Source organism: Canis lupus, chromosome 3 (assembly GCF_048164855.1).
Source record: "Canis lupus baileyi chromosome 3, mCanLup2.hap1, whole genome shotgun sequence".
In the NCBI taxonomy this organism is placed as follows: domain Eukaryota; kingdom Metazoa; phylum Chordata; class Mammalia; order Carnivora; family Canidae; genus Canis; species Canis lupus.
In genome coordinates this window covers 62,875,236-62,886,337 of record NC_132840.1, presented here as the reverse complement: position 1 = coordinate 62,886,337, position 11,102 = coordinate 62,875,236, and the positions used below count along the sequence as shown (strand labels likewise).

At 46.4% G+C, this 11,102-nt stretch overlaps 1 protein-coding gene across 3 annotated transcripts; it reads left to right on the top strand.

Annotated features, from left to right (window-relative positions):
• Positions 1–433: 433 nt before the first annotated feature.
• Positions 434–5,388, top strand: MSANTD4 (Myb/SANT DNA binding domain containing 4 with coiled-coils). 3 transcript variants are annotated; one of them, XM_072821797.1, is made up of 3 exons: positions 434–537; positions 3,437–4,048; positions 4,730–5,388. In XM_072821797.1, exons 2-3 carry the CDS (start codon positions 3,587–3,589, stop codon positions 5,303–5,305), a joined length of 1,038 nt encoding a protein of 345 aa, XP_072677898.1. In that variant the 5' UTR covers positions 434–537; positions 3,437–3,586; the 3' UTR covers positions 5,306–5,388. The 3 variants fall into 3 exon arrangements, with proteins under 3 accessions (XP_072677898.1, XP_072677897.1, XP_072677899.1); XM_072821796.1 differs by having other exon boundaries at positions 461–587; XM_072821798.1 differs by having other exon boundaries at positions 504–633.
• The last annotated feature ends 5,714 nt before the right edge of the window (positions 5,389–11,102 follow it).

The following is an 11,102-nucleotide window of genomic DNA, read 5'->3' as shown; positions in this document are numbered from 1 at the left end:
GAAGCCACCGAAGCCGCACCCGGGGGACCAGAAGGTGCAAGCGGACTCGGAGGGACTCCTGGAGCAACGCCAAGGTCCCCGCCCCCTCTCTGCCCTTTTAACAGGTGAGGGTCAAGGACAGGGGCCGCGTTCGGAGGCGGGGCTACCAGGCCCCAATCAGGCGGAACAGCGCCGCAGGCTGATCGCCGAGGGCCAATCGGCTCCCAGAGCCCACTTGACTGACAGCACCGCGCGCCAACGCCGGAGCGCAGAGCGGGAGGCCGTGAATCGCAAGGGGGCGGAATTCCAGGGCACTAACCCGGAACCGGTTGGGGACTCGATTCCCATTGTGAGGCCAGACCTGGGGCGGGCCCTCAGTCAGAATGGCAATACACTCCGGGCCAATGGGTGCGCCGCTTCGAACGAGTGGCATCCGCGCTAGCCAATGGGCGGCGGCAAGGGGGGCGGGCGAAAGCGGTGGGCGGGGCACCCATGAGGGATCTTTTTTTTTTCTAGCCCCTTAGAGGCGATCGGGCGGAGGTGCCGCCGGGGTCACAGGTGAGGCGGCGTGTCCCGGGGCGGCGGCGGCGGCGGCGGCTCCGCGGACGGTGGGTGCCCTCGCCGCGGGGAAGGTCCCAGCGGGGTCTGTGGCAGGTGCGGTACCCCCCGCGCCGGCGGTGGCCCTGGATCTGCGTGGTAGCGGGACTGCGACTCCTGGAAGTGGCAGCCGACCGGGGGCGGGGGCGGGGGCGGGGGCGGGCGGTGCAGAGGGAGGGCTGCGGCCGCCGGGCTCCCCGCGCGCCCTGTCCCGACTCTGCTCCATCCTTCCTGGTCCCCGCACCTGCCGCCAGGTGCGGCCGCTGCGCTGCGCGGAGCCTGCGCCACTTTCTCCAGGGTGGCCTCCGGGAGGCTTCGTCTCCCCCGGTGCTTCCCCGCGGCCCTTACCGGGCGGCCCCTGGGCAGGCGGCAGGTGTATCATTCCGGTAACAGGTGGCTTCGCAGTAAACTTCACTTATTCACCTGCCGCAAGTTTCAGAGAAGAGCATCCTGTTGGGCGGGGAAGCGAATTTCCTCTAAAAACATGTGGGCGCGGGGAAACGGGGGGCTTGGGGAAGTTTGGAATATTTTGTGTTTTTTTTTTTTTTTTTTTTTCTTGAACAGACTAACGAATTTACAAAAAAAAAAAAAAAAAAAAATTTTTTTTTTTTTGTACCCAGAATTGACAATCTGATTTTCCTTGGACCTCTTAATTCTGTCTTATCACAGAGTATTTAGGAACTTCATGCTCAAGTGTTAGTCCTTGAAAAAACAGTATTATATCCAGGTAATAATATACCTTTGGTGGTACATCTTCACAAGGATTATGTAAGTGAACGACATACCTATTTCCAGCCAGGAAAGAATGATTTCAGTGGTCTCTGTTGGGGCATGCAAGGTCTGTGGGGCTTTTAGAGGTTGCACCTACCAGATTACCTTCTGCAAAGACAGGGAACACAACCGACATAAAAGGGGGGAGTATTTGACATATAAAATGGCATCTTTAAACGTTCTGTGAGATGTTCCATCCTCAGCAGTGGGAATATGTGCCTGTCACGTAGTAGGAGCTCAATAAATATCTGAGTAAGTTACTGGGTAATGGATGACAGAAACCCAAACTGTGTTGTAGGAGTATCAAAATATACAGGAAAGAACAGGAGGGGGAAAAGTCCTGCAAACATAGCTTTGGTTCTATCTGTACAAATAGAGCTACCAAATTTCAACTCAAGGGGCACTGATTTTGGTATTTTCTTACATTAATCAGAAGATGTCAGGTTTTGACACAGTTAACTGTCTGGAGATCTAAGATATATTTACACAGGAACAGTGTTGTGCTAAGCCATATCCATACTCTCCTATAGCATTTATAACACGTATTCTATGTGGCTGTGGTTAGTTTATTCATCTAATCTCCTATTGGTGAATATCTGTATTTTTAGCATGCTTTTACCTTAAAACTTTGCTAGCACTTTTTAAATGGTTCAAGAAGCTGCATAAATGCTCTGAAACATCCTATATCTTTTGGAAACAAAAAGGCATCAATACATTGTATTTAATATAATAAGGAATTTGATATTATTATAGCTCCTTGTTCTGTTTTTAGGGACATCTCACCTGCCGATTTCATACTAAAAATATGTCTCTGATAATCTCCTTACTCCTCTTTGGTCCATACAGACTATGGTAGCAACACAGCCTTTTTACTTAACGTTTTCTTTTCATAGTTTTGGTAGCTTACCTTCCTTGAGTGATTTTCTTTTTCACTTTCTATCCTTTCCCATCCCCCATCACCTTATTTTAAGTTGTATTTGTACCTCCTGTTTGTTAGGCACAGTGTTATGTATTGAGGACACAGCCTTTGGAGCAAGTCGGCTACCATCTCCCAGACCCCATTAGTGCTGGGCCAGATGGTAGAGAAGGCAAAAGCCAAGTTACCACTTCAGTAATTCTCTGGTGTGCTGTGACATGGGTACTAAGGAGGAGCATTTTGGGACTGGTGTAACAATGTATAAATCAGTTTGCTTCAGTCCTTTTATATAAATATATAAAAAGACAATATTTCTATATAAATATAAAATATATATATATGCAAAAAGATAAATAAAAATATGTTTAAAAGTTTGTGACTCTAGAACCTCCTGAGTACTCTTCAGGGGCCTCTAGAGGAATACTGAATACTTGCCCAACCCACTGATAATTTAAATTACACAAGGGTACTAATGTAGGCCAGAGTAAATTAAATGTGATCCCTTAAAATTACAGGTGTCTAGAATGTTCACTAAATGGACTTGGAATCAAATGTGAACAATCAAATGTGAAATGTGGTTAGTTTTTGTCAAGTGTCCATTTCCTAGGCAGAGGGGACTGGGTGCACAGAGGCTCAGGATGGGAGAAGGATGATTCTGGGTGACTAGAAGCAGTGGGGAGGAGAGAGCACACCCAAGGAGTGGAGAAGTAAGTAGGGGTCAGGGCAGGAGAGAGCATGCCCCAGGAGTGGAGGTGGCGGGGCAGGGGGTGGGGTGGGGGCAGCATGCCCTGGGAGTAGAGAGGCAGGAGTAGAAGAGAGCATGCCCTGGGAGTAGAGAGGCAGGGGTAGGAGGAGAGAGCATGCCATGGGAGTGGAGAAGCAGGGGTTGGGGGAGAATGAGGAGAGAGCATGCTCTAGGAGTGGAGAAGGGGGACAAGGGGTGGTGAAGGTGGCAGGGTGGCCAGTGGCACTCCGGGGCCAGGACAGCTGCCCAGATGAGGGCAGGGGGCCACCGATGGTACCGGGGCTGGCAGTGGGGCTGGCAGAGAGGGAAGGAGAGGCAGTGCTGAGTCAGATGAGAGGTGTGTGCTTTTTCCTAAATCCTGTGTGCATCTCATGAGGGAAGTCCTGCAGAAGCTGCAGGCTGATGGATTTGCACTTGTTTCTCTCCAGGAATTATTCAGCCTGCCTGTGCTACTAGATGAGTGGAAAACTCTGATTTGAACAAAGTGCCAACAAGAGATTGCCCTTGATTCCTGTGCTTTGTAGCATTTCTCAACTTTGCCCATCTTCTCTAAAAACTCTGCATTTAAAGTTAGGAAAATGAAGCAGTTGAAAAGGAAGAGGAAAAGCAATTTTAGTGTTCAAGAGACTCAGACCCTTTTGAAAGAGATTACAAAACGGAAAGAAGTCATTTTTTCCAAGCAGCTCAACACCACAATCAATGTGATGAAGCGGATGGCCTGGGAGGAGATTGCACAGTGTGTGAATGCCGTCGGGGAGGGAGAACAGAGGACCGGGACAGAGGTGAAGAGGAGGTACCTGGACTGGCGGGCGCTCATGAAGAGGAAGAGGATGAAGGCCAACATGAAGCTGGTCGGCTCGGGGTTTCCCCTTCCCACATCCGACTTAGATGACTCGCTCACTGAGGACATCGATGAAAAGATTGGATTCCGTAGTGACACAAATTTTGATTGGCAGAATGTGGCAGATTTCCGGGATGCAGGTGGATCCTTGACTGAGGTCAAAGTGGAAGAGGAGGAGAGAGATCCCCAGAGCCCCGAGGTTAGTATGAGCCTGGGAATCCTCTTTCTTCTCACACCTTCAATTCTAGGAGTTTATGACAGGCCCGGAGCAGTGAAGTGCTCTGTCGTTCAGGTGACTTAAAAGTAGTACCTGACACTCATTCCATTGTTCTCTCTTCATGTCATTCATCTCTCTTTGAACCAAATACACTTCTCCTACTTATATATACAGGTGACCCTTGGACAACGGGGGTAGGTGCCGGGGTGCCACCTCCTGCTCCCTGGAAAAGTGATGTATGAGGTTGGACTCCCCCAGAGCTTACCTACTGGGAGCCTGCTGTTGACCCGAAGCCTTCCGATAATAACACAAGCAGTCGATGACCACGTATTTTGTGTGTTTTATACATTATATATTGTATTCTTAAACAAAAGCAAGCTGTAGAGAAAAAAATATTAAGAAAATCATAAGAGAATACGTTTCCAGTACTGTCCTGTATTTACGAAAGAGTTTGCATCCAGGTGGACCCGCACAGCTCAAACCCTTGTTGTTTAAGGGCGGAGCCTATGAGTGACGTTTGTCATTCATTATAAATAGTTTTCAAAACTCAAAATAAGTGGTTTTATATGCTTGCACAATCCGGAAACTTGGTGAAGGAAGTGTTTAGACAGATTAATAACCACGAAGTAGAAATACATACTGAGTGTGGCTTTTTCCTTCTAGTTTGAGATCGAGGAGGAGGAAGAAATATTGTCGTCCGTCATACCGGATTCCAGGAGGGAGAATGAACTTCCTGATTTTCCGCACATCGATGAGTTTTTTACCTTGAACTCGACGCCATCTCGGTCTGCCTACGATGAGCCCCACTTGCTGGTGAACATTGAGAAGCAGAAGCTGGAGCTGGAGAAGCGGCGGCTGGATATCGAGGCCGAGCGGCTGCAGGTGGAGAAGGAGCGGCTGCAGGTGGAGAAGGAGCGGCTGCGCCACCTGGACCTGGAGCACGAGCGGCTACAGCTGGAGAAGGAGCGGCTGCAGATCGAGCGAGAGAAGCTGAGGCTCCGGATCGTCAGCTCTGAGAAGCCGTCTTTGGAGAGTGAACTTGGCCAAGGCGAGAAGTCCCTCCTGCAGCCACAGGACATAGAAGCAGAGAAGTTAAAACTGGAGAGAGAACGCTTGCAACTGGAGAAAGACAGGCTGCAGTTTCTGAAATTTGAGTCAGAGAAGCTGCAGATTGAGAAGGAACGCTTGCAAGTGGAGAAGGAGAGACTCCGCATTCAGAAGGAGGGGCACCTGCAGTGACTTGGTTCCTGCTCATCCAGCAAATGTATGGGAACCGGGGATATTTCTGTATATCGGGTCATATAAAAGTGGTTGCCAGATTAGCTCTGTTGTTTTTCCTGTCTCATGTCTGTGTTTTCAATAGGAAGAGGATAGTTGTGTGGGGGTTACTGTACACTTTAGTAGATCAGCGTAGAAACTGCGTGCCCTAGCAGAAACTCTTGTGCTGCACTCTCTGAAGTAGTATCATTACGTAGAGTCTTGTATCATCTGTGCACTCAGTTGACAATTATATCTACGTAAAATTCTAGCTCGAAATTCTAGCTCGGTGGTTCTCATCGGGGTGGGAGGGTGGTGATTTTGACCCCTGGAAGACATTTGGCAATGTCTAGAGACATTTTCGGTTGTCAAAATGGGGCCGTGGAGTGGGTTGCCACTGGCATGTAGTGGGCAGAGGCCAGGGCTGCCCAGCTGGGTCCTGCTGTGCCTGGGATGGCTCCCCGCTCCCAAAGTACCCAACACAAAACAGCAGTGTTGCTGTGGTTGAGAAACCCTTTCCTAGCCTGGCTGTGCACCTAGGTAGTTGGTTTGTAGTTTCAAAGTACTAAAACCTCATATTTAAGTGGGTAGTTACTTAAATGGCCAAAACTTTTCACTATGTAACATTACGTGTGGTGTACTGAGCTTAGGGCGTGATGAAGACAGTAGGTATTGTGTCCCTGTGTTTGCATCGATAATCTGAGACGGCAAACAGTGCAGGGAATATCCGAGACTGTCCAAAATGGGTCACTTTGGAAACTGCATTCTTCAAGCTGTTGATGCTTTAGAAGCAACACTTGTCGCTTAAGGCTTAGTTCCCTTTTTTTTCTTTGGATTCATGGTCTTAGTTTAGGTGGGAAAATTGTGCTTCAACCATGTATTGAAATCGTACTGTAGGGGATCCCTGGGTGGCTCGGCAGTTTGGCGCCTGCCTTTGGCCCCGGGGCGCGATCCTGGAGTCCGGGGGTCGAGTCCCGCGTCGGGCTCCCGGCATGGAGCCTGCTTCTCCCTCCTCCTGTGTCTCTGCCTCTCTCTCTCTCTCTCATAAATAAATAAATAAATCTTTAAAAAAATAAAATAAAATGAAATGAAATCGTACTGTAAGTGAACGGTTGGAGGTAGTAAAAATGGTACCAATATAAACATGGTACTAGTAGTCCATGAGCTTGAAATGGACGAGGGGTTACCTTTTAAATAAATCATAGCAGCTGTGTGGGGTGGGAGGAGAGGCAGGGAGGGGAGGATGGCATCTGTGCCCAGTGGTGTGATGATGATGATAGCTGTGTGTGAATGGATTAGGGACACACCTGTCACACGCTGACCCAGGCTGTAGAACAGTTCCCGAGAGTAGTAGTAGTCCTAAGTCTGAGGCTCAGAGAAGGAGCACCAAGTGAAATCGTCATGTGTTTTGCCTCTCCCTGAGAAACCAAGTTTGAAACCAATCTTTAGTCCCTGTTCAGAGACTAAGGGCTTGCTTTTAACCTGGTGACTCGCCTCAGGTCCACCGCAGCTGTGGTTTCCACAATCCTGGGGTACTCACACACGCGCTACCCTTGAGAATCGCTGCACAAGATCACTTTGTAAACTCTCTGGTTTCCAGGACTGACAACGTAGCTTTAATGCATCTCTTCTGCTGAGAGACTACCTGGATTCTGCGTTTGTTCCTTGTTAATTTAAGAATGTCTTGAAACTGTATGTGATATCTGAGTAGGGATCTATAAGGAAAACATATACTTCTACTTCGTTACCTTGACCTTGAAATAGTGTTATTTTTCTACAACCAAAATAAATGCCTCTACCGTAGAAATAAATTTGCCTATACTATGTGAAAGTTTATCATTTCCAGTGCTGATCATCGGTGTGAGGTTGAGGGTTTTAATCCTGGAAGAGAGCCTGATCCGTGAGTGCGGGCACAGGGCCTCACATCAGGTTAGGTACTGTGCTAGGTGCTCTTCACACATGGTTTTATTTACTCTCCAAATTAACTCTTGAGCTAAGTCATCCCTACTTCTATAAGAAAGGAAAAGGATATACCAACACTGACCCAAATTTTTACCCCAGGGGCACGGAGGAGAAGGGTGGAAGTTTGTGGGTGCAGTTGTAAGGGGTGCTTGTGACAGTAGCTTTGCCGTGGGCCGTGTGTGAAGAGCCCTGTAACTCACCCTGTGACTTGATCTCTTGGTTCATAAAGTGGGCAGTAGGAGACCTGCCCTGCTTCTGCTTCATAGTTTGTTTTAAATAAAACAGTGTATCAATTATAAAATGCTACTTAAGTGCGATGAGTTATCAGTGTTTAGATTTAAGATGAGTAGATTTTAATTTCCTAGAAGCAAGCGTTAAGAGAGCCAATACATTTTTGGGTGGAGCACTCTTAAGTTCCTAGAAGAGATTTTTTTTTTTTTTTTTCCTAAAGCAGCAGCTCCTTGTCTTCCAGGGCTCTGGCTGGAGAGCCTTGGGTCTCTTCCCCCTTTCCGCAGTTGTGAATGGATTGGGTTGATTCACTCCAGTAGAAAACTTGATTGTTGGGTTTCTGACCAGCAGGGACCCTGGGAACGAGCCCTGTGGGTTACCACTGCTCTGTGTAGACCACTCTGGCACTCGGAGCCTCGTTCCGCTCATGGTTTTAGAGGCAATGAGACTGAGCTCTGGGGTGGTTCTGATCTCAGCTGGGTTCCTGTGGTCTGCAGGACGCCAGGTGTGGTTCAGCTTCTGTGGGGTGACTTAGCTTTCCTCATGGTGTTTGATCCTCTAACCAAACAGCTTGGGCTTGGTTGAGTGGGGATGGCAGGAAGTCATCAGAAAAGTAGAGATGCTCCAGGTGCCTCGAGGCCAAGGCTCAGAACTGGCACTTCACGTCTGCAGCACTGTATTTGCCAGAACATCACAGGACCAGACTAGAGTCAAGACTGAGTCCACCTCTCCACAGGAGGAACCGTGATGTTGTTCTGCAACAGATGGGGATACCCAGAGGGATGAGGAATTGTGGCCGCTTTTATCAACTCCATACCCATTCTGGGTTGCTGGGGACGCTCCTGACAGCAGCAGTCTTGCTAGCCCGTCTGGCTTTGCATATGTCCTGGACCAAGGTACCCTGGTATGGATGTTAAACTCTATGGTCATCCTGCTCATAAGTATGCCCTGTGTAAAGATGCTGAGTTAGAAAGAAGGGGCCATTAATTTGCAGGAAAAGAAAGTATTCTCTCAGGCTTTTTCTTGCAAATTAAACACTTTGTCTTTTAAACGGAAGAGAATTCTTGCTTCTCTCATTTCCTACCTCGTCTGTCCATTTTATACTACTTTGCTTCCCTCTTTTCATTCCTTTACCTCTTCATGTTTTGTCACTTATAATCCTGAATAGAAACACAAATCATACTGCTCTGAGAATATTTTATTTTAAATTAACAACTACCTTTTCCTACCTTTCTGGCTTTCACTGTTTTGTTTGTTTCAAACTCAACATTTTTCACTGCGTCTCTCTACATCTTACTTCCCCAAAAGTAAATTTAATTTTTAAAGTTATGTAACTTTTAATTTGTCAATGCTTTCTAGTCACTATTCTCAGACCAGAAGTCGTACTTTCTAAAGCTCCCAGAATACTAACCTCCTGTTTGCTTTTCCAGTCTGTAACTTCTTTTTGACCTGTGTGATCCTTTATACACATACGCACCAGATGGGGTTTTAAGCAGTGCCTTCGTTAAAACCCAGATGGGGCTGATCAAATGAATGACTTTGAAATTGGAAAGAGTTTAGCATATGTACAGCTAGAAGACAACCAAAGGAGACCCATCTTTTGGGGGGTAAAAAAAAAAAAGCTACATTGGTTACTGATGTATCAAAAGATTAACTTACCACCCTCCACAGAGGCCTCATGACCATGCTGTCTGCACTGAGACCAGGAAGACATGAGAAATAACAATGGTTATAAAATTTGAATTTTGGTAAATAAGTTCTTTTTTTTTTTTTTTTTTTTTTTGGTAAATAAGTTCTGAGAAGAACTTTCTCAATGAATTTCATCAGGAAATACTTTTTTTTTTTTTTTTTTACCATTTATCTTTCAGATGTGACCCATTTGCCTTTAAACAAATTAGTAAGTTGAAATATAAAGTCTATCCATTCTAATGTCAATTACTATCAAATCTAAATTTCCAGCTTCCACCTCTGACTGAACTGTAATCCTGCATTTCCAGTTATACAGCACCTCATCGTGTGCATCCTGCTGTTGTCTCGAGTGCCTGATGCAAGCCAGACCCGAATTCCCCAAGCCGTCTGGCCTCTGTAGCCTCACAGGTGTGCTGGCGGTTTGGGCTGGAAAGTGCAGTGGGTCCTCCTGTCTGCCCCCTTCAGACACTTGCACTTTGATGCCTCTGCTCTGTCTCCAGCCTCCTGGCTCGTCCTTAGCACAGCAGCAGTTGCTGTCTCAACTCCAGATGCTTCCTTTCTAATCCTTCTTGCACAATGCTTCCAGAGTAGATTTCCCCAAACACTGCTGTCGTCATGTCCTGGGAATTAACAAGACATGAAGCAGTAGAAGAGAGTTCTAGAAAGACCACAATTCTGGTCTCAGCGCTACTTTATCTGCTGGGTTGTGGCTGGCTGTCAGGGCGTCAGAGCCTCATTCTTCTTATGAATCAGCTCAAAGATATTAGAAGTTTGTCTTCCCTTTCACGAGTCCTCTATTTCCTCCTGCATCAAGTGTGATGTCCTCAAACGTCCTTTGTCCTGTTTAAAACATTCTTGTAAGGTCTGTTTGCCAAGCTGTCCTCCAAATATTTCATGCATTTTTCTTCCCGTTGCTTTCACCCTTGACCTTTTTGTTTTCTATTCCCAAGTTACCATCTGCAGAGCAAAGCATCTTCAGTTTCAGGGACTCAGTCATTTTTACAGCTCTCAACCATTATTTCAAAATACTGAAATTAATTTCACTGACTACAACCACAATATTTTATCACAGGAAAAAGCTGGTATCTTTATATCTTTCAAAATCTGAAGACCTTTTGAACTAAAATGTTAAAACATCAGTCTGCCCAGCTTGTGACTCCCCAACCAAAGAGTGGGCACAGGCGGCCAAGCACGTATTCTGTGACTCTGTCTGTTTGACCCCATTGTATACATTTGCACGACAGATACACTTGGCTTGGCCCTCCTTCCAGTTTCTGAGCTTATGGTACTGTTCGGAGCATTCTCTTTCCCATTAAAGGTGACCTGTGTCCTAACACAGAGCTAATGCTGCTTTTAACGATTCTGCAAATAAACAGGTTGATAAAGATTTTCATTCTTATATTCTCGCTGCACAGAAGCCTCTAAACATCTTCCACTTTACTCCAAGTGTGCTGCTAAAATGTTAGCACTTTGGATGTGGGTTGAGATGTGAAAGACTGCTTTAATAAAAGTATTGTTTAGTGTAATCAAAATGGAATTGGTAATATCTGTCCACTCTGCTTGTTAAAATACACAGTAATACGTTGTATTTTCTTTTCGAAATCTCCTCAAATGGATAAAGTTACTGCCTGATACAGCTATGCTGGTGTGTCCAGAAAGGAAGGGAAATCTGGACTCTCTTACTACTGTGATAGAAGTACTGGTATCAAGAATGTGAAAAATTTTAATTAATGGGCATTTTTTTGGATGCTCAGCATCTGTGTACCCTTCCTGGGCTTATTGTTATTGTTTTCCTAGAAATCACTTTATCTCTCATCTGCACAGTCCAAGGAGGAGTGTTAACTTGACTTCACACTGTAGGAATAGGATATGATGGGCTCAAGCCTATCCATATATCCTA

Coding starts and splice junctions, on each gene's coding strand:
- MSANTD4 (XM_072821797.1), top strand. CDS start 3,587: ATGAAGCAGTTGAAAAGGAAGAGGAAAAGCAATTTTAGTGTTCAAGAG. Junction 4,049..4,729: donor GAGATCCCCAGAGCCCCGAG/GTTAGTATGAGC, acceptor TTTTCCTTCTAG/TTTGAGATCGAGGAGGAGGA.